General features: G+C 36.5%; 1 protein-coding gene across 2 annotated transcripts in view; it reads right to left on the bottom strand.

Moving 5' to 3' along the window:
- Positions 1-25,027, bottom strand: part of LOC150102550 (cytoplasmic dynein 2 light intermediate chain 1) — a 372,826-nt gene that overhangs the window by 338,318 nt on the left and 9,481 nt on the right. For both annotated transcript variants that reach the window (XM_090398816.1, XM_090398815.1), the window contains exon 2: positions 11,822-11,868. Coding sequence is in view for 1 of the 2 variants with exons in the window: in XM_090398815.1 (XP_090254941.1) it covers positions 11,822-11,868 (47 nt within the window). In the remaining variant the exon portion in view is untranslated. The remainder of the gene's footprint in view (positions 1-11,821; positions 11,869-25,027) is intronic.

Raw genomic sequence — 25,027 nt, 5'->3', positions numbered from 1 at the left:
GAGGATTAAGGAAGAAAGAAATCCTGTATAACCCTCTGAGAAGTTTGTATGTCTCAATCATATCATCCCTCTTTCTAATGTTTGTTAATGTCTGAAGTCTACAAATTCTCAATCTGTCTTCATAAGTATTCCATAATCCTGATATTATTTTTAACACTCTCCTTTGTATTCTCTCTCCACTGTACCAGAATCACAATGGAAACTAGGAGACCAGACCTGCACACAATAGTCCAAGTGAGATCTTATCAAGGCCTTGTGAAGAGGCAAAATTACATCCTTATCTTTACAAGTGAAAGTTTTCAGCATTGCAATTATCTTTTGAGTTGTATTTGCAATATTTGCCCTGAACTTCAACTTCCTATCTACTAACACTCCAAAATCCCTAGTCTGATCAGTATCTTCTAGCATAATCTCACCAATATAATACAACACTGGATATCTAATCATGCCAAAGTGCATGACTTTAAACATACTGACATCCATTTTTCCATGCCCACAATTCGAGCCTATTCAAATCATTCTGCAAGTGCTGCATATCAGCTGCATTCCTGATTACTCTACTTACGTTTGCATAATCAGCAAATAGCTGTATGTTGCCTGTGAAATCCTTCACAATGTCAAAATGAACAGCTTGAATAAGAGTGGACCAAGGACTGATCCTTTTGGTACACTATTGGTTAACTTAAATCTTGCAGACTCACATTCCCCCATATACCACTTTTTGATATCTATCAGTCAGCCATCCTATTATCCACTTTAATATTGTTAAATAATATATTAAATAATATAAAAATATTTAATAATATTAACCTTACCTTAAAATGCAAGCAGATTACCAAAGCAAAACCAACATTCACAAATGCATGCTGACCACTATGAAGAATATTAAGTCTATCAACCTAATCCTGCATTTTTCCTAAAAAACCTCTCCAATACCTCAGTTAAATCTGCATATATATAACTGGTCAGTAAATAGAAACTTCTTTCCTAGAACAATGATTAGGCATCGGCACTATTTTACTTTTTTCCATTCCTTGGGAACCCGTCTCACTGCAAGACTCTCATTAAACAACTAAGTCAAGCGTGTACAACTGTTTCATGCATTATGTAAAAACATGTGGTAATAAATCATCCATTTCCACAGCCTATTTTTTTTACTGATTACTTTTTATTTTGTATTCTAATGATATACAAAACTGGGCTCTCTCCTCTTGCTTGTAACATCTGGTATTTGTAACATGTGCTTTTTCTATTTGTTATTCTATTCTTTTAAACTATTCAGCTATATTGACAGTGCTCATGAGATATGACTGAAAATTCTGCATTTATTTGAAATAATAATTTATGTTGTTTTTCTTTTTCTTCATGTGAATCCCACCCTCAAAAGACTATAAACCTATAGTGCATCAGTACTGTGGGTGGGCTAAAGATTTTATAGGCACAGGTTTCTGTGGTTTAGAAGTTCATATTTTCACCATATGGATATTTTTCCATATGGTGAAAATATTTCCTGGCCATATGATGATATTTTCATCATATAGCCAGGAACAACAGAGGAACTAACTGCTTTCAAAGATTACCTGAATAATATACACAACAACATAAAATTTACTTTGGAACAAGAAGAATATAAAAAACTCCCCTTTCTTGATATCCTAACAGAAGTCAATGAAAAAGATAATAAATTATCCTTCTCCATCTATAGAAAACGCACCAACACAGGAAGATTTCTTAATGCGGCTTCACACCACCACCCCTCGCAAAAAATAGGTTTAATAAAAAAACCTTGAGAGACAGAGCTTATAATATTTCCAGCACAGAAAAACAGAAACTGAAGAATTACAATATTTAACACAGATCCTCAAAAAAAATGGTTATGAACCTAAGACAATCAAAAAATCCTCAATACACCTCCTACAAGCAACTCACAAAAGCAAGATTTCAAGAACGCAATCATGCTTCCATACAGCAAGAATATTACAGACAAAATGGCCAAATTACTAAACAAACATAACATCAAAGTTGCTTTTCTACTGCTGGAAAAAATTTCAAGATTTCTACATCCCCCAAAACCTTCACATCATCCTTTAAAAAAACCAGATGTTTATAAAATTCACTGTTTCTGTGGCATCTACTACGTAGGCCAGACAGGAAGATCAGGGGAAATTCGTATGAACGAACACCAAAAAGATGTGCAAAAAAAAGAAGAGAACGCAAATCAAGCCTAGTATACCATACAACTTCCACCGGTCATAATGTACTCTGCCAAAAAACAAATATGTCTTACACTGAAAAAAATTGTTACATGAGGAAATTGAAAGAAGCTGCAAACATTCTTAGAATTCCAACTCAATGCAATAAAAACCATAGCCTAATTCTACACCAGGTTTGGTTAGCATTGATAAAAAATATACCCAAGTCAGACCTCGGACAATGTGAACGTGAACAACAGAACGTGACAGCATCTAGCATTGTTCAAACTTAGCATTGCGCTGAATCTGCATTTGAATATTTAATTTAATGAACAGTTAGACGGCCACAACTGCACAGAATGAACTATTTTGAGTAATTTCTCATTTTTTGTGTTTAAACTTTTAGTTACCTTTGACCCCTGAAGATGTAAGTCAAACAACTTATGAAACTTGTCGGGTTTGTTTGTTTTTTATTGTTATTTATCTTAATAAACATGCGGTCCCATTACCGGAATCTTTCTTATGAGGGGACTAAATATTTTTTTTTTATATATTTTTATTAATTTTATATATTTTGTATTTTTATTTATTTTTATAATAATACAGAAACCCTGCTCTAGAGACCAGACATGGAACTTTTTTCCCTTCAATTAGCTAATAAGCAGGGTAGTATTCTCACAGTGGATGACGAACTTCATCTCAAACCATGGACAATCACAAACATTCATGCCTATAGCAGGATTTGTAGCTGCAGCTTGTTGGTTGGAGACTGAATATGCTAAACCGCTCAGACAATTATGCTGGCAATCATTTTTGTAATTTTTATCAATATCAAAGTGCACCCATACTAAATTGTTTAAAAAAATAAAAAATTGATGTTCTTGAAAACTTAGTTTGTTAATGACATCCATAATAATCCCTTTCACCTTAATTGGACTGATCTCATACTAAGATCAGTCCAATTGAATTACTACTTATTAATTATTTTCAGGGACTCATCAAGAGAGGCCACATATCAACCACACCAGCTGTTATACTTTTTCTCGAATTCATTCAAGCTACCTACATTCACCACCTCCAAAAGCAATCCATTCCCATCACAAATTGCTTTATGAGAGAAAAATCTAGATCTCACCTCTTTCTTGACTGCATTCATTCTCAACTTCCACGGATGCCTTCTTCCCATCCTCCATAAAATTAAAAATTCCATCTACTCGTATCCTGTATGATCCTTTCAGAAGTTTGTAGATCTATCATATCATCCTTTTACTCCTTTTTTGCTATTGTCTGTAGTCCACAAATTTTCAATCTCCATCATAATGTACATTCTTTAACATTCTACTTTGCACCTTTACCAATGGATCTGCATCACCACAGAAACCAGATCTGTGCACAATATAAAAGATAATTTCTCACCTTTTATTGCAGGATTCATAAAAGAGACAGTCATTGAAGATATGAAGCTTGATTTTATTAACACCATTGATAACATCATTCAGTGATTTGTGCAGGTAGTTACAAAGATGTCTAACAAGTAAACACTGTTGACAAATAATATAAAGAATGGATGAAATGGCAAGTACTGAATATTTCAAATACAATATAAAACCATAATGATGAGTGGCATTTCACAGTTGCAACATATAACATTAGCATAAGAAATCTTTTTTTTTTTTGTACTATGAAACACTGGTATATAACTTGAAATAAACATAAATCTTTAGTTCCCATTGTCAGCAATTTGGAAAATGCATTGTATGACCCAGTCTTTACAAACGGCACATACACAAGTAAAGCTTCATTATTGTACAAAGCAGTGTTCTCTAACCGAATGAAAATTTGTTTCATCATAGTTCAATTGCATGGATTTTCATTACCATATTTACTTGCACTTTTTTTCCCAAAATTAAAGTTAAAAAATCATGGTGCAAGATATATGTGGGGATTTTCGGAAGCTAAAGTTTTCTGCAAAAAACTGACAATGAGTATGACGTACCAAGAATCCCCTATTCACTATCACTACTTCCAGCCTCGAAATCGGTTTCCTTGTGAGCATTGTCAATGGCATCTTCTCCCATTCAGGGCATTACAGTTGCCAGTTTTTTTTAAAAAAACTCTTAGTAATGATTTCTGGTGAAATCATTTCCCAAGTTCTCAAAATCCAGTTGCACAACTAGATTTTGAGGGCTTGTTCTAATGATGGTCTCTTAATGTACAACTATGTACGAAAATTCTACACTCTGTGTAGAATTTTCTTACATAGTCCTTGAATGGTTTGTTGACCGACATCCAAGAGCTGTAGACAAGATGTAAGACCACCAGGAATAATGGTCACATCAATCCTCATTCAAAAGTTGTTTTTTATTATTAATGAACAATCCTTCATGAAAGACTAATGAGAAGTGAAAGCAGAATGCAAAATGAACAGCAATGGTAGGCCGGTAAAGATAGAGCACCTATGAAAACGTGCATATGATTGGGGTGGTATAAACAAAAGATCACGCCACTCAACGACAAAGGCAAGCCGACAATTGTTGAGTTGAAATGCTGATTCTCTTCAACCAAATTCCAAAATATTTGAAACTGCCATAACAACATTCACTATATATTTTTTCTTAGTTTTAACACGTTCATGTCGGGGTGCTGTTTTGCCCATTTCGAAGGGACTTCTCATTACCATTTGTGCACCGCTTTCACATAGTGCGGAATGGCTCAACTGACACAAAGTTTCAGTCCTTCGGTTGAATTTTATTGCTGCTTGTTTGCATGTCGCTTCTGCGTCACGCTGACAGGCAGACTCACACACACATTAGTTAAATTCAACAATAGAATTTTTATTTGAAGTTAGCCTTTGTGATCTGTTTTAATGACATCAAAAATTTCAAATGCAATCGAACAAACACATATTTTATGTAATTGAAAATTGAACAAATGATTGGACAATACTTTTTAGTTATATATGTGTTTGGTGGTACAACATACAGTTTTGCCTGAGTATATACAGCATAGTTTCTGTGTGTGTGTGGGGGGGGAAACATGTGATTCATTAGTAAGTGCTGTTTTTATCCCAGTTGTCTCTAACTGCACTATTTGTTGATAAATATATTACACAGACTGCAAATGTCTCTGTATCTTATTAAGTGATAGAATAAAGCTATTTTTTTTTTCTTCTGTCTGCAGTATAGTGGCTGTTGTAGAGGGCTTGTTGTTTGCTAGGGTGAGCGAGTTACTATCACCCCAATGTGAATGTGTTGAAACTTTTTTCATGCATAAAGTATATGAGAAACTTTTTAATTTCTTTTTTCATAAAGTAAAATCAGGGGTGCACGTTATATGTTCAAATATCAAGAGGCTTAAGCACATTTTGCAAGTTTTGTATGAAAGAATGTACCCTTTATCTATCTAAATTCCCTATTTCTTAAACATACATTAAAAAGCATGGAGGGTGGTTGAACCGTGGAATGCATTGCCTGATAGAGTGGTGAGAGCAAGAACAATCAATGAGGTCAAGAAGTGGTGTGATAGACTTTGTGTTTCCTAGGAAGGACCTCCCACGATGAGGCTCTTGACTCCATGGAGGCCTGAATTATAATAAAATAGCAGTATTTTTGTTTAATTTTTCCCTTTATTATTATCATAGCTCTTTCAGGGAGTCTAGATACTAATTGAGAGAGAGAGAGAAAGAGAAGGAGAGACTTTTTAGTCATCCATTAATGTATTCAAAGAGCAATATGATAGATATTTAGGAATAGACACACTCAGATCATCTAAGAGTAGCTGATTTCACACATACTCATCATATGCCATGAAAAGAAATGAATCTCAGAGGTTTCCTCATACCCTTACTAAGCTTCCAGGAATTATGCTAAATTCTATCTCCATCTACAGTATATGAGAGTTGTTGAGAGATAAGTCCGTGCAAAAATGAAGAAAACATAATTTTTTTGGGAAAAACATTTTTGATTTTTCAACATAGTCGCCTTTGAGGTCAATACACTTAGTCCAATGATGCTCGAGTTTTTTGATCCTGTCCATATAGTATGATTTGTTCCAACTCTTCAAAATAGGCAATTGTTTTGGCAATCACCTCATCGTTTGATGAAAACTCTTTGCTGCCAGCCATTTTTTCATGTTTGGAAATAGATAGTAGTCCAACGGAGCCAAATCTGGAGAGTAGCAGGGATGCAAAAGGACTTCGTAGCGTAAATTGAACAATTTTGCAGTCACAATTGCAGAAGAGTGAGCAGATGCATTGTTGTGGTGAAAAAGAATTTTCTCTTTTGCCAAGTGTGGTTGTTTTTCCTTTATTTCATTATTTAAACAATCCAGCAAAGATGCATAATACACTCCGGTAATTGTTTTGCCCTTTTCTAAGAAGTCTACGAAGATTATGCCACGAGCATCCCAGAAGACAGTAGCCATAACCTTTCCTGATGAAGGAGCAGTTTTCGCTTTCTTTGGTGCAGATTCTCTGCTTGCAACCCATTGTTTTGAATGTTCCTTGGTCTCAGGTTGGTAATGATGAATCCATGTTTTGTCCACTGTTACAAAACAACGCAAAAATTCCACTGGATTCCATTGAAACGGCTTCAAGCTATCCTTGCAACAGTTCACACGTTGACACTTTTCATCCAGTGTGAGCAAACGCGCCACCCATCTTGAGGATAGTTTTCACACATGTAAATGTTCATGTAAAATATTATGTACGTGGTCATTTGAGATGCCCAAAGCCTTAGCAATTTCACGCACCTCCACTCTTCTATCATCCATCATCATATCATGGATTTTTTCAATACTTTCTGAAGTAGTGACCTCAACAGGGCACCCAGAAGGTTCACCGTCACTTGTACTCATATGGCCACTTCGAAAGTTACTAAAATTTATAAACCATTCTAATCGAAGTGCAGATTCACCATAATGTTTATCAGGCTTAGCTTTGGTTTCCTGAGCTGTTTTGCCTTTCAAAAAGTAATGTTTAATCCCTGCACAAAATTCTTTCTCATCCATTTTTCACAAATCACAGTACTTAAGTGATTCAAATGAATGCCAAACACAGAGTAATAGATCTATCTGACTGAAACTTAGTGTGTGATCCTCCAACAGTTGCCAGCAACTAAAAATAACTTCGATACGTACTGCTGACATCACTTAGACTTTGCAAGGACTAATCGAACAGCCCTTGGAAATAAAAGTTAAGATCCTCACCTGTATCTATACTGTAATTATGTTTTTAACTATCTCCTCTGTTCCACCCATTCCTCAAACTTTGAAACCGTCATTCCATGTGCACAGTTCCTTCCTGATGAATCCTTTCAAGGCTGGTTACTTCCTGATGAATCCTTTCAACTGTTTCATCTCCTTGAAACCTGAGTGGACCATATCTTTATCTTCACTCATGAAAGTATGTCACATTTTTATTAACTAATTCATCAGGTTTCTTCATTAAATATTTATTATTATTACTACTGCTTAAACATCTCCATGGAGTCCAAAGACTCATCATGGAGATCCATGCTAGCCAATATTCAAGCAATAGTTAATCAGATCTCTTCTTGCACTGATTCCCTAATAAAGTGCTCACAAAGAGACACTGGCAGCATAACATATTCCACTTATTTACTACTCTCCAAGCAAAAGCAGTCCTGACTCCCTTGCTAACTACACTAATTTCAAGTAATGAACCCCCCCCCCCCATTTCCTTCATTCTTCTCCCAAGTCATTTACTGAAAAATTTCCTCTGCATTAATTCTATAAAACCTTTTTGGTAACTTATATGGTTATCGTGTCCCTTCTCTTCTGCTTATTAACCAACTTCTGAAATTCATAAACCCTAATCTATCCTCAGAGGGAATACACAGACTATGAATCTCTTGGATCCTCTCCACCATTGCTTCATCCGCCAAAAAAATAAACAGAACAGATTTGGACCCACTAATCAAGAGGTCAGTATCAAAGCCTTATAAATTTACCAACACTGATGAATTCATAGATCTGAAAGAAAAAATTTTCTCAAAGAAAGCATATTTGGTCAGTGGCCAAATTGGTTTGAAAGCACCAGTTCTTGTCTGATCACTGAACTTAAGCACACCTGAGCACAGTTAGTACTCGGGAGGGTGAAACCTGAGAACTGTGGATGCTACTGGCATGAATTTTTTCCTCCACTGATGAGTATGCCAACTCCATGGAGAGTGCAAATAATAATAATTTTAATTGTGGATTTGTGATGAAAGCAACAAACCAAAAGTATCTGTAATTTCTAAGTTTGTGATAAACTATGATTTAACAGATTTAATCAAATCCTAAAGCAAGGATGGTGTTTGTGAACATCTTGGGTTAGAGATAAATTTATTGTCCAGTGTATGTGCGTGTGTGTATGTGTGTGACCACTGCTACCCTTTAGCTTAAAAGAAACCTGAAGTGGCTTGAAAATGCCATGTTTAGCTTCTACAGCAGGGTTCCCAAATTATCTATTAGCCTACCCACAGTACTAATGTAATGTGGATTTATAAATGTCTGTTGGTAGCATTTACACAAATTTATAGTATTCAAAGGACTTGACCAAATGATGGTAGTTCTGATATCATTGCATAGATATCTGTGGTCAGAAGACATGCTAGGAATATGTTTTCTAGTATTTTTCCACAAGAATAAAGTATCACATAAAATAAGAAACTAGTTTGATTATTTTCTCGACTAGTTTCATGAAATTCTTTTGTTTTACTTCATCAGATTAATTCCATGAATAAACTAAAAACCTAGAAACAAGGTATAACAGCTCATACAAGTGAAACAAAACATCAAATAGTATGGTGACAAACAAAAATTATCTGCATAGATTATAATTTTTTCTCAAGTGTTCAAAGAATCAGCTGAAATGATGAAACAGCAACGATGACAACAACAACAAAGTGATAATTATGTCAAGTTTGGTCTTCACTAATTCATCATGACACACTACTGTACTGCTGTATACTACTGCATCTACCAGTAGTATACAGTAGTCCAACAAACAAGCAGCGAGCATAATAATGAATGCACATTTTCAATTGTTATTCATGTTCAAATATTTTCACTACTTTTTAACAGTTATTACTTGTTTTCTGGTTTATTTAGTTTATTCATGTAATTATCAGATAAATGAAACAAGAGAATTTCATGAAACTAGTCAAGAAAATCATAAAAATAGTTTCTTATTCTATGTGATACTTTATTTTTGTGAAAAAATACTGAAAAACATATTCCTAGCAGGTGGTAGTCCTATCAAAATCTGACCAATGTATCAAAAGATTATTATTATACATGACACCTCCAGGGAGTCCAAAGACTCATCAAGGGAGGGCACCGACTCCACAACTCTCTGTTTCCACCACTCAATCCAACTACAACGAACCGCCCTACTTTCATCATCTACACCAACCATCTACCGCCGACCACCACCACCACCACTGGTATTTTCACAGACAATCACAAACATCCATGCCCATGACGGGATTCGAACCCGCAGCCTTTTGGCTGGAGAGCAGATACGCTAACCACTCGGCCAGCCAGGCCGGATATTATCATTAACACAGGAACCCATAGATTCTCTATCATCACTCTTTAAGGTAATACATCCCACAAACCCTCACTCTCCATGCATAAAAACTAAGTCTTGAGTACAGAATTAGGACTTCTTAAGAATGCTACCCCCCCCCTCCTCACTTCTGTTCTTGTTCCTTCACCTTGTTCTAAGTTGAAAAATCCTCCCAGTAAATTTCTTCACTAAAATCATCTCTTCATCTTTTAGCTACCAAATCTTGCTCTCAGTCTACCATCATAGTCAACATTATGCAGCACCAATATGATTTTTGTTACTCACCTTAGTTTTGTTATCCTACCAAACATCCCCCCCCTCTCTCTCTCTCTCTCTCTCTCTCTCTCTCTCTCTCTCTCTCTCTCTCTCTCTCTCTCTCTCTAGTTTCTTCATCCTCTTCAAATCCTGATCAAATATAAGCAGATTTGATTAGGGCCTATATGATGAAAGCACTATGCCCTTATCTCTGCTGCTCAATGACCTTCAAAGTGGAACATTTCCTTAAAACACAGCAATGTCATAAAACCTTTTTTTCTTGTTAGCATTAAGCTGAGTTAATTCCTAAATTCAATCCTAGTCTGATTTGATGCCCTATCTTCTTAAACTCCTAATTTCTGGAATACATTTATATATTCCCAAATATTGCTTGACATGTGCCAAACATTATGAATCTCTCCATTCCACCTAATTTCATCTTGTATTATTGCTAGAAGCTGTTTCTTAAACTTTCCATAATCACTTGGCTTTCAGCTCTGCATGACTGCCTACCATCAGTTATCTGATGGTCAATGTCACCAAATGAATGTAGATTCATCATCTTCACAATAACTTCCTCTGATGATGATGATTAACTCTGCTCATTACAACTTCTGTTACATACGACCTGAACTCATGTTCCAAAACATGAGAAATTCATGTTTTTTGCTCTTGGATGATACCTCTTCGTTCCAATCTATATTTCCATACTTAACATCATCTCCTGTTATGTACTAAACCAATTTACCTCAATATTTCCTTGTCCTCACCCTGCACATTCTTTCTAAGCTATAAAAGTATCCCACCATCTTACACTATACTGCCTTAAAATAACTGCCACTATACTCATACTTGCTCACAGCAAGGATTAATTAATTAACTGAGGAACTAGAAGAAAAGGGTCTAGAAAAAAGTTCTCCAGCAAGCAACTAAAAGTGAACATACAAGAGTCTTGCTTCTTGCAGTCTAGCATCATAGAACCATCACCATCAAAATATTTTTAAAAAACTTCATGTTTTATTTTTTTTCCATTTGATTTAATTGATAACTCTGAAGAAAGAGAACTTGGGGGGGGGGGGGGGGGAACAACTGCAAATCATACAAAATTTGGCATCCCATTAATAACAGAACCAGCAACTAAACCAAGTCCTACTAACAAAGACTGCTCAGCTTGATTTTTTTTTTTTTTTTTTTTTTTTATGATACCTGGAAAAGGTTGAGAAACCTCAGGCACACTTGTGTTGTGGGCTGGTTAGATAATCTGGAAACACTGCTGTAGATAACACTCACTGCCTTGCTTATCGGTAGTGCAAAGCAATAAGCAAGATTATGAATTCACATTGGGCAATGAAAGTCACCTACCAAACAACTTTTACATATAAACTATATGTAGGCTGGTTAGATAATCCGGAAACACTGCTGTAGATAACACTCACTGCCTTGCTTATCGGAAGTGCAAAGCAATAAGCAAGATTATGAATTCACACTGGGCAATGAAAGTCATCTACCAAACAACTTTTACATATAAACATGACATATAGGATTGGAACCCCCTATCCTACTAAGTTCAATATGAAACAGAACTTGGTGTGGAGGGTTGATACTCTGCTCAGTTGAGAACTAAGCAAATAGATAAAGCAATGAAATTTACATCTTCATGTGACACAAAATTTCATTTGTCATAAAGCTTTAGAAATTGAGAAATTCAAAGTATAACATATAACAACTTCAATATAAGATAATTTTTTAAAAGGATTTAACATAATTTTTTTAAATAATATAAGAGCAGAAATAAAATTACCTTGTTCACTTTTTTTTGCTTGTTCAGCTGCCAAATCCCATATGTTACTGCAAAATTAAACTGCAATTTCAAAAAATGTACTCTCAATGATACAATAAGTTATATTGTATCAAATCTATCTATCAAAATACATTTCAAATGAGTTTCAGAGAGGAATTATGCAAAACAAAATGCTGTTTGAGAATACTTGACATTTCAAAATTAATCTGCAGATGCAGGGTAGACTTATTATAATGGAAAGGGGAGGGATAAACAGTGCCATCTGTTGTCATACACTGGAATTACTTCATATTTTGGAAACGGAAGCAAGGCATGTTGTTGAGAGCATCTTTGCACAAACTAACTTTTTCCAGGAACAAACAGTCAATGAAGGAATTAATTAACTTATTAAATTAATTATATATGCTATTATCTCCTACTCGAAAATAAAATCTCTTTATTACATTCATTGGTGGCTGCCATGATGGAATAATCTGATAATGAATGAAATGATGTTTTAAAATGGATGGGGGATTATGAGAAGAAAATAAGGCAGCATATTTTTAAATGCATTTAGAACAAGGCTGAAAATTCAATCGCCACTTGTCTCTGATAACTTGCCAGAGTCAAGCAGGTGAATAATTTCTTCGTAGACTGACTACTGATTTTCATGTCAAGTTTCAATACTTTCTTCTTCTCCTCTAATCAGTAAAGATTACTGCTTTTATGCCTAGACTGGTCAAAAATACAAGTTTCTGTAATACAAAACACTTATTTAATACTGCCATTGGGTCTGTAAGAGAAGAAATGAGTGTAATAATGGTAATATTGTTATATAATGATATTACCATTACTAATTACTCTCACTAATAGGACCTCAATAAAAGTTGAAGTCAGTCTGGGTGGTAACTCTTTCCATAATATACAAACTCAAAAGCTGCTACTCCCCTGCACAGCATCTGTAGTTCAGTGGAGAAGCATCCATGGAACTACACCCATCAATATTCTGCTTATCAACAGGTAAAACATGACCAGCAACTACCGGAATCCTTTTACAGTCTTTTTCCCATCCAACTTCAAACGCACAAAGCCTACTGCTCTACTTCTTCCTTCATTCTAACTATTTCCTCTATTCTATGGAACAGCCTTCCTCATGGTGTTGCTCAACAAATGCAACTTCCAGCTATTCAAAAAATAAATTATTATTATTATTATCCAGGCCTCCATGGAATCAAAGACTCATCGTGGGAGGTCGTTCTTAGGAAACACAAAGTTTATCATACCACTCCTTGAACTCATTGACATAAATAAACAATAGCATTCTTTCTCCCTAACCTCTTGCCAACGTGTGACATTAATGTGATAAAGGCCTGTAACCTTTTATGTATAGAAAAAATATATATATATTTAATTTATAAATTTTTTACGTGACTCCACCTAAGAAAAGTAGCAAACCTTTCTTGATACATTAGTATCATTTGATGAAAATTGCCTACTTTTACTAAGCAACCATCTTACTAAAAGTATGCAATGAGTGTACAGTATTTGAGAATACAATTATTCAAAAAGTTTAAAATGGAAAAAAATTCACGTGAAGAGTTTGGGGGTGGAGAACAATGTGTGATTATTAAACTGTGCTGGAGTTATGCAAAGGGTACACCAAAAGCGCAATTCATGTTGATGCAAGCAGCAGTGGAGAGATTGTGAATAATATTGACAAGGAAGGTGAAAATTCAAGTACAGGAGAATAAATAGGAAGAAATGTAAATGCAGAAATGAATGACAGAAAGTGTGAAAGGAAAGCAATATGAATTAAGCAGTGGCAAAAGAGGAAGATGGAGAGGATGGAAATTTGTTTTGGTGAATGGCATAGGAGAACAGAAAAGAGAAAGAAGGATGAAGTACAAAGGAAGAGAAAGGAATGAAGTATGAAAGAGTAAAAAAAATGCACTAAAAAGGAGTTATAATATGGTACAGTGAGTCAATGACTAAAAGTGCACTTCACAAACAAGTGATGAAACTGTGTTTTCCAGAAGTGAAGACTGTGTTGTTAAAATGCAGAGAGAAAGTGGGAAGGATAAAGTTTTGACAGGCAAATTATGTGAAGAACGATAAATATAGTATAAAAGAAGATATGAAAGAACTGCTGGAAGAAGAAGAAGAAAAAAAAAGGGAGAGGGTTCAAGATTGAGTCTTGTTGCAGTAAGACAGGAATAAATAGAGGATAACACTAGCATATGAGTCAATGCAACATTGTGTAAGAGAAATGGTGTCCAGTTTCAGAGTGCCAGGTAAGTCTGATGAATAAAAGATTCATATATATATTATTACTATTATTAAGAGAAACCTCCAGAGAGGTAGGGATTCATTGAGGAGGCCAAATACTATACACACCAGCTATCATAAATTGTTCTTCAATTCATTCACACTGCTTGCACACACAACATCCAATGGCAATCCATTTCAATCATGCACCACTCTATGAGAGAAAAATCTAGATCTCACCCTCCTTTTTAGAAGAATTCATTCTCGGCTTCCAACGATGCCCTCTTGTTCTTTCCACACTCTCCATAAAATGAAAAATTCCAACAATTGAAATTCTGTATACCTTTTCAGAAGTTTGTAGGTCACAATCAGATCATCCCCTCTTTCTTCTGTTTGATAATGTCTGCAGTCTACAAATTCTCGATCTGTCTTCATAATCATATTCTGCAATCCTGATATCATTTCTAATACTCTCCTTTGCACTCTCTCTCTCTCTCTCTCTCTCTCCACTGTATCAGAACAACAATGGAAACCAAGAAACCAGATATCTGCACACAATAGTCCAAGTGAGGTCTTATCAAGACCTTGTAAAGAGGCAAAATGACATCCTTATCTTTACATGTCAAAGTTTGTTTCGGCATTGCAAATATCTTTTGAATTGTATTTGTGACCTTTGCTACATGGCCTTGAACTTCTACTTCCTATCTACTAACACTCCAAGAGTTCTAGCTTGATCAGTTTCTTCTAGCATAATCCCACCAATATAATACAACATTAGATTACCCTACCTATTTTTGCATCATCAGCAAATAACTGCATTGTGCCTGCGAAATCCTTTCCAATGCCATTAACGGAGAGATTGAATAACCCAAGGATTGATCCTTGAGATACACCACCGATTACCTTAAATCTTGCAGACTCACATCCCCCATATATAACTTTTTAATATTTATCAGGCAGCCATCCTCTTATCCATGCTACTATTTTATAATCCAAACCCATATTATCCAATTTAAGCAACCATCAAGTTTGTTTTGGCATTGCAAATATCTTTTGAGTTGTATTTGCAATTGCTATTCTTTCAAAAGTCTTAGCAAAATCCAAAAGGATAATGGTCGAAAACGTCGAAACAACGTATAGGGAAATAAATTAAAATACTATGTTTATTTTTGAAGTAAAACTTTAAATTACTCTGGATTTATTTAATAAAAAGGTGGCACACCTTTTGGCAACTCCTATAGGTAGAGATGACCTTGCTAATGCTTCAGTCTTGTATCTCCACGTCTGGGCCTGGCTCCCACTGAAGAGACCTTAATAAAGGTCGAAACTAGTCTGGGTAGTGGCCCTCCCCTTAATGCATAACATTATACATATCCACAAGGAGATGTGTTTTGCATTATGGGAGATACTGAGATAGGAGTGATGTTAACTTGCTCCACCTTTGCAACAAGTTGCCCGGTGTTGTACTACCTTACCCCAGTCCTGAAGATATTTTCAGGTGCAAACTTTGTTTGCTCACACTTGGATAAAGGATTAAACTAAATTTATTAAAGTAAAACTTTAATTTTGACATTCTAAAATGTTATTTCCTTGCTTTTCTGTTAGCAAAATCATCGATGACATTGGCGAAGTCTGCTTCATAGTAATGTAGGTAATTCTTAATCAAATTTAATTTAGAAAAACTTCTCTCACAACTAGCAACACTTACAGCAATTGTGAAGAAAATTCGCAGTAGTATTACAATATTTGGAACTGAGTTCTCGAGACTGTATTTTAGAATTAACTGCAAAAGTTCAAAAAGGTTCAAAGTGCCGCCCGGGGAAGACTGCCCCCTTCACCCCCCCCCCCCCTTGCTACGGCACTGGTCTTTGTACCATCCTTGTACAATGTCATTACCATAGACTCTTTCCGGTCCTGCAGAATCTTCTTTGTTCTGAGGCTCATACTATATAGCCTAGTCAAACGAACAGCCAGTTCAGCTGAACACACTTTTAGCACCCGTGCTGATATCCCTTCAGTCTCTATTGTGGAATTCTTATTAAGTTTATGCAACAGCTCTAATACCTCCTCCTTATACATCTGAGTTTCTTCATCCAGTGAAGAGGTAACAGTGAACTCAATGTTCCATACACCAGGTTGATAGCTTATAAAATTATGGACACTCATTAGTTGAACAACCTCTTCTGCATCTGTCAATATTACACCATCTGCATTCAGTAGAGGTATTCTTTCATATTCATTCTTTCTTTTACTTGCAGCACATCAATAGAATTCTTTGGGGGTTATCTTTAACTTGCAGAGCAAGTTTTTTTTTTTAAATTCAGACTTAGCTTCCTGTACAACAGATGTGACTCTTCTGCCCTGCTGCTTATAATTTTCATAACGGACATCATCCTTACTCACACAGTATTCCTTCCACATCATTCTTTTCTTACGAATCTCTTGCTTGATAAGATTACACATCCATTTGATTCCTGCCCTATTTATTTTTCAAACTCTTGACACATTCTGATAATGCATCATTTAAGTATTTTTTAAATGCATTCTATGCACTGTCGATATTCTTCCCATCCAGCAACTGATATCATTGCAGTGAACTCAGTATACTCTTCAGTTGGTCATAATTTCCAGCATTGTATTTCAGCATGTAACCTTTTCTGAATGGAACATTCAGAAACTTAGCCGCTTTCCAAGTGAGTACCACATGATCATTATCACCAAATGGAGGCAGAATAGTTATGTCTTTAACTAAAACACCCTCTGACACTATAATCAAATCTAACACTCTTTGACCTCAAGTTCCTTCTGTGGAATGCAAATAAATCATTTACTAAATTAAATTAATTATTTACAAGCCAATGTCTCATTAGGTTAATATAACAGATAACAAACCAAATGGCCTATACAACAAGGACAATCATATGCATGAAGGACAACAGTAGTGCTCTTCATGGTGATTCCTGTTGTTAATGTTAATGGTAGAGAGGGTGGTGTGACAAAATCTATATAAAAATCATATTATCCATTTTGTTACAGTTAGCTGGGTACTGTAGAACTTGTGCCACTTCCAGGAACAGTCTCTCTAATCTAAAACAGGGTTTGTTAAGTATACTGGCTTTCTTCCATCTTATGAAGTGGTCTCTCTCTCTCTCTCTCTCTAAAGCATGTTGAGATAGTTCACTTTTTGGTTCTCCATTCCGGATATATTTTTTATGTTTTTTTTTTTTTTGACCAAAGTAGTTTGTCCTGCCTGCACGAAATACTGGGTTCCACACTGGTGGGGGATATTATAGAAACCTGGAGAGAGAGAGAGAGAGAGAGAGAGAGAGAGAGAGAGAGATAGGGAGGCTCCAGCCAATCCTTGATGTCTTAGCCAGATAGATAATTTGTTTGGAGGTATGAGTCTGTTCTGATTCTGCATTGTTTCAAGAGAGAGCCCAGTTTATCTGTTGTGCTATGGGTGTAAGGTAAAGATTATAGTGTATGTATAGTATGATTTGGGTGGGGAGATTTGTTGTTCTTTTTAGGGAGTTTCGCAACGGTTTTTTTTGTCTCCATTTTGTTGTAGTAGAGATTGCTGTACCAGGTGCAGTGCTGTCCTGAGGATGAAATCCGCTCTCTCCAATGGGCTAAAGTTATGAAAATTCCAAGTTTTTGAACTTGGATAGTGGTGGTGTGAAGTGCCACGTAGGTATTTTGCTGTGTCTGTGTGTGTGTGGGGGGGGGGGGTTCTCCTTAAATTCCCTCCATAGTTGTTTCTTTTTTTTGCAGCTCAAGCTTAATGGTGTTATTCATCCATTTAACCCCTACTTGATTTATTATTCGGACTCTAGGTATATCAGCCATTGCTTCATGCAAACACTTCTTAACTGCCTCCCATGCACTATCAACTTCTAGTCCTTGCAGTTGTACATGCCATGGCACTCAACCAATCAAACTCCTAAGCTTATCATACTTTCCAGCCCAATAATTCCACATGTACCCTGTCTTAATTGTAAATTCCACACCTTTAGTCACCTTCCAAATCAAGACCCTATGATCACTCTCACCAATTGGTGGCAATGTGGTCATATTTGTTACAGCCAAATCCTCAGATGTAATTACTAGGTCAAGCACTCTCTGACCCTTAGTATTTTCCATTACATGCTGTCACAGATAGTTATCTCTTAATAACCGCATAAAATCCAATTCCTTCCTCCTGTGTGTTCTCTCCTCACTCCAATCAATAAGACCATAGTTGAAATCTCCCATAATAATTACCCTCCTTCCACTCATTTCTTCTATTTGCTTGTGCATACTGTCACCACCATCTTTTCCATCACCTGGTCTATAGCAGCACCCAATTTTATATTTTGTTCTGCTAGCCACAATCTCACACCAAATGGCCTCAAATGTGCTCTTTTCTCTATCCTGCAATTCAACTTCTATTCTCCTTGGCTGCAGCTCATCAGCTTTCATCAACAATTCTCCTCCCCCTATTTTATTCTCCCTGTCATTCCTGAACACACTATACCCATCACATTCAATCCCACTAGTTATATCATCTACAGTCAGCCATGATTCACTAATACCAATAGCCTGTGGTCTGGAAGTGCCAACCATGGCCAAAAACTCTTCCTTCTTGTTCCTAATACTCCTAGCATTAGTGTACATGAATTTAAGATCCCCATTAGCCCCAACCCTACCTTGATGCCTTATATTAACTATCCCATTCTGATTTGTTGTCCTTATTCGCTCGGGCATATTATACTCATTCATACATTCAACTGCCTCCCTTAGGACTGTATATCTACCCCCCCCACCCTTAATAAATCTAGTTTCCCTGATTTTGCACATCCACTACATTCAGCAACACTTTTTCAAGTCTCCTTACACCGCATCCATTTAAATGCAAGCCATCCATCTTATATAGATCCTTTCGCCCATCGAACTCACTCCACACGTCCACAAATTCCACACCACTCGTCATACATAACCCACGCATAGTCATTTGCAATTATGGCTCTCATTCTAAACACTTCACTGTCATACCGCAGCAAAAGACTAATCATCCTAACTCTCTCACTCTTTTCTTTTGCTACCTCAAACAATTCATTCAGGTCCTCTATCATTTCCATTTTATCTCCTTTCAAATCATTCGTACCTGCCACAACAATCATTTCTTTCAACCTTTCCTTTTGCTCTCTAATAGACTCAGTTACATCCTTTATGGTTGCACCAGGTTGGTACGATTTTGTCAAATCCTCTACTAACACACCTTGTACTAACGAGTCTCCATACAGCACTCTATCCTTCATTTTGTTCATGTTCACACTCATATGCTTATTTTTCCTATCATACTTTTTATTATTGGCTGGTTCATTCAGTCGACTTTTGCTCATATGCTCTAGCTGCTGTTTTGCCCTTTGTATCGCACCACTCAACAATGCGATCTCACTCATTGCATCTATCTCATCTTTTTTATTCTCTGTAAAACCATTAATATGCTCTGAATTAATATGATCATTCACACCCTCAGAGTTCTCTGGTACAACCTCGCCATTTCTTGTCATATTACTATTTTCTTCATTCTGAAGTTTGACAAAAATATCACACTCACGACCCGAGACACACTTTAATTCCTCATTCTCCCTACATTTTCTACACACATTTACTCCTTTATTATCATCTAACCACACTCTGACCGCACTCCGCAAAGCGTACATCTCGCAGATAGTACACTGAATCATCTCCTTTATATTACCGTTCTCGAATAAACATCATCATTAAATAATCGAATAAAAATCATCATTACTGGCCGCCATTTTCCTTCGTATGGGAGCCATACTTACTTCTAATGTATTTTATCAAATTATAAAATGAAACACCAAAAACACACAAACAGATGCACTAAGATACGCAAGGCAAACAATACTATGTAATATTCAAGTAATTTTATCAATGATAACTTAAAATAACACTTATCTTATCAGGAGCTTTCAACACACACACATACGACTACGAATCCCTCCTTTGGATGGTATACCAGCTCGTGTCGTACGTGAAGTGGCTAAAGAATTAAACAAAATGATCAGTGCCCTTGACCATTTAATTTAATTTGAGTCTCGGGTCTAAGTTAGTCCTGAGGGGGTGGAAAGAGGGGAAAATAGTTCCATTGCATAAAGGAGGTTCCAAGACTGCTGTTGAAAATTACTGACCGATCAGCATATCAGTTGTTGTTGTTAAGGTCTTGGAGAAAGTAATCAAGAGGAAAATACAGGAATGGATAGATGAAAATGGGATACTGTATGGGAGACAGCAAGGGTAGATCATGCCTCAGAAACTTGCTCACGTTTTATAACACAGTGACTGCTGAACTGGATAAGGGGTTTACAGTGATACTGGATAAGGGGTTTACAGTTTATAGTGAATGGGTTTACAGTGATTCTGCTGGACCTTGCTAAGGCCTTTGACAGGATACTACATGGAATTCTAATCAGTAAACTGCAGCATATGGGGATGGATATAGGGTTGGTGAGATGGATAGGAAGGTGGTTGATGGAGAGATATCAGAGAGTAGTTTATTTAGGAGTAGAGTCCAAAAGATGGCCCGTGACTAGTGGTGCCCCAGGATTCTGTTACTGGACCATTACTGTTTAATTTGTTCATTAACAATATAAGAAAGAATCTGAGAGGAACTGTTCATTTGTTTGCTGATGATGCAAAGTTGGGCAGAGCAATAGTGAATGCATAGGATGTCAAAATTTTGCAGGATGATTTGGATAGTTTGGAGGACTGGGCTAAGGAGAATGAATGTCAATTTAATGTGGCAAAATGTAAGGTTATCCATTTTGGGGTGAAAAGATTAGCAGTGGTATACCACATTGGTGGAACTGTACTCCAGGAGATTGACAAGGCCGGGGATTTGGGAGTGTTGGTGGATAGGGAGTTATTGTTCCTCTGTATCGAGCCTTGATAAGACCCCATCTAGACTATTGTGCCCAGATTTGGGTGCCAGGATTTCTTCTTGATGGAGAGGTGGCGAAGAGGATCCAGAGACGAGTGACCAAGATGATAGCAGGTCTATGGAATGAACCTTATGAGAACAGGTTGAAGATTTGTGGGTTGCAGAAATTGGTTGATAGGCAGAAGACTGGGATATGATTGAGACATTCAAATTACTGAAGGGTTTCTATAAGATTAATTCAGAAGATAGTTTTGAGAACAGGACTGGTGGTGGGAGGACAAAGGGCCATCCATGGAAATTGGGCAAGAGTGTGGTTAGCAAGGGTGTTAGAGCTAGGTTTTTTACTTGGAGAGTGGTGAATGAGTGGAATAAGCTGCCAGAGTCTGTTGTGGGTGCCATGACTGTGAATGAGTTCAAGGCGAAGTATGATAGATACTGTGTGAATGTTGAATAGTTGTTCTTGACATGATGTTAGGGCCTCTCTTGATGAGTTTAAGGACTTCTTGGATAGTATTATTATTATTACTCCCGTAATAATAATAATAATACTATTTTTTTTTACACAGTCCAAAAGCCTTGCTGAGACCAAACATGGAACTTTTCAAGCCATTTCAGGCCTTCAACAAGCAGGGTGGTCTCACATGGCAATGAAATTCATCTCCCAGCTAAATACAATCACAAACATTCATGCCCACAGTGGAATTCAAACCTGTAGCCTGCTGGTTGGAGAGCAGATATACTAACCACTCAGCCAGCCAGACTAGCCACATAAAAAAAAAAGAATTCCTTAGGATTTCCCTTGGATCAAAGGGATAATCTCTTCTCATGTTCCATTTTTTAATTCCTTAACATAGTAGTTATTTTCCTGATCTGAGTCTTATAATCCTCATGCCACTGCTATCCACTTCTCTCTCTTTAGACTTTTTCTATTATCTCCTTTTTCATTTGTAGTTCCTGTTTGAGTTCATTAGCCATCTGCTTTACACTTAAACTGTATTATTTTTCCCCACTCACTTGAGGTTTGCAATTTGCCATTGCTATTGATAAATATTTCTCAAATAGCTCCCATGCTCTGTGATATCTCTCCCTTTCATTTCTCCCATCCATGGAACTTCCCCTAGATGATTTCTAAGAATATCACAATGACCTGCCTTATAATTCCACATAAATTCTCCTTGATATTTCTGCATGTCTATTTGGCTTCCAAGTTAAGACTACATAGTAACTCCTACCAACCAGGAGGAGAAGATATCTCTGTTACAATCAGTTCCTCTAATACTAGTGCCAAATCCAAAACTTTTGATTCAATTGTTCACTCTACTGTTTGTTGGCAGAAACATGTCCTGAAGAATTCCAGAAATTCCATTCCATTTATAATGTATGTTGTTTCCTCTGCAAAATTTATACTGCTATAATTAAAATCTCCCATAATGATCCCTCACTTCACACTTGCCAAATTTATCTACCTAAACATTTCCTGCTCATAACTCCCCTGTGTTCCCTGGCCTACTGAATATCCTGTCATGTCCATCTCCACCTCACATCACACCTCTCAGAATACAGCATTTCCTTCCAAATGCTCTATTCTGAGAGGATACAACTCATCACTTATTATAAGCACTCCACAACTTCATTTGCCCTTCCTATCCTGTCAAAATATGCTATAACCTTCTAGTTCTATTCTGTCAAGACCTGTTCTGTCAACCAAGTTTTACTGATTCCAATAACTTTGAACAGGCTAAGGCTATCAATGCCAACCAGTTCTCATTTCCTCTACTCATACTACTTCTGGCATTTGCATAAAGAAACATCAATTATTTCCTCAAGACCCCACTAGACCATAATATATCATACATTCTCCAATGTTTTTATCCATCTTGGAAACTCTAGTTTTGGGAAGATTTGAGAGCAGATCTGTAGCTGTCTGCTATAAATGCTAAGATGGACAGAAAGAATAAGCAATAATTCTGTTATCACATACCTACAAGAGAATCAGAATGGATAGATGCCAGCCAATGTTATGAAATGCAACATGATGCATTTTGTGTTGAAGATATTTCATATGGCAAATTACACTCGTGAGATTTTGCTTAAGATAATAATGAGAAGGCTCAAATACATTCAGCCACTCATACATGAGAAGATTTTGCCTACTGGCAAGCTGTGCAAAATGGACAAAACAGAATATTTTTCATTTAATAAAAAATAACTTTCAAAACAAATTCTTTTTAATTTTAAGAAAGCACAGATGCAGCCCAACTAATCATTTTATGGAACTTGTATATGAACTTTACTGAGACATGTCATTAAGAAGAGGGGAAGGAGTATCAAGCAAGCACATTATTTGTGTGGCAAGTAGGTTTTGCATAACTTGTGTGAGAAAAAGATAATGAGATAACAGCAATGGGTGAGAAAGGCACACTGATGTATGGAAGAAAGTCACTGTGCCTATTTACAAGGCTTTGATAAGACCACATTTGGATTAATATGCTCAGATATTGTCAAATTCCAAGGGATTGGGAAACAGTGTTGAAGGCACAGATGCAAACACCAATACAATATTGGAATGAAATGTTGAGTATAAACAAAGATTGTTGTTATTATGTTCCATCGAGTCGTTTTCGATTCCTGGTGATTCTATGAACATATGCTCTCCATTCAGATCTGTCCCTGACCATGTCTTTCAGAACCTCCAAGCACACTCCAGTTGCTTCTTTAACTCCATCCACCCATCTAATTCTTGGTCTTCCTCTTTTCCTACTTCCATCAACTTTAGCAAGCATCATCATCATCTTCTCCAGACTGTTATTTGCTCGCATAATATGTCCAAAGTATGACAATTTTTGCTTGATGATCATAGCTTCAAGGGAGCAATCTGGCTTATTCTGTCTATCACTGATTTATTGGTTTGCTTTGCAGTCCATGGTATTCTTAGTAAGCATCTCCAAATCCATAATTCAAATGCATCTGTCTTCCTTCTTTCACTCTTTCTCAGAGTCCAACTTTCACATCCATACAGTACCACAGGGAATACCATTGCTTTCACGATTCTGATTTTTGTTGCAAGGCTAATATTTTTATCTTTGAAGATCTTCTTTGAAGATCTAACTTCTTCAGTACAATACCCATCTTTATCAATCTGGGATCCTAGGAGCACAAATTTGTTAACTACTTCCACTTTCTTCCCATCTATTTCAAAATCATTAAGTTCACATGTTGCCATAACTTTTGTCTTTTTGAGGTTAAGTTTAAGGCCATATTTAGCACTTTTCTTCTTTAACTTTCATAATAAGTTCCTCAAAATCTTCTTTGCATTCTGCTAGCAAGGTGGTATCATCTGCATACCTCAAATTATTAATATTTCTTTCATAAATTTTAATTCCAACTGAAGACTTCTCCAGCTCTGCAATTCTTAAAATGTATTTACAGTCCAAGTTAAACAGGTACGGAGATAAAATACATCCTTGTCGCACCCCTTTACCTATTGTGAAATACTCGGTTTCTCAAAGATCTGTTCGGACAGTAGCTTCTTGTTCATAATAAAGATTCCACAGAAGGATAATGAAACGCTCTGGTGCCCCCCCATTATTCTTAACACATTCTGCAGTTTCACATGATCTACAAAGTCAAAAGCCTTACTATAGTCAAGGAAACAAAAGTAGACATTCTTTGGATATTCTTGTACTCTCACTATTATCCATCTCACATTGGTGATCTGTCTCTTGTTCCTCGGCTTTTTTGAAATCCTGCCTGTTCGTCTGGCATTTCTCTCTCTCTCTCTCTCTCTCCCTCTCCATGAATGGTTCCAGTCTTTTCTGAATGATCTTAACTTCAAAAGTCCATAAGCAGAATGTGCCATTATGTTCCATTGTGGATGGCATTGATTCCCCCACATACAAATTAGCCAAACATTTAACCAAAGTGCTCATACATTATACTGGCAACACACCATCACACATTAAACACTCAGCCCACTTTAAAGCCAGTATAGAGAACCTCTCACTCCAACACACTGA

This window comes from Typopeltis vanoorti, chromosome 10, assembly GCF_054136105.1.
Source record: "Typopeltis vanoorti isolate ZY-2024b chromosome 10, IOZ_Tvanoo_1.0, whole genome shotgun sequence".
NCBI classification, from domain to species: Eukaryota; Metazoa; Arthropoda; class Arachnida; order Uropygi; family Thelyphonidae; genus Typopeltis; species Typopeltis vanoorti.
The sequence above is the reverse complement of the archived record's forward strand: the minus strand, read 5'-3'. Positions and strand labels throughout refer to the sequence as shown.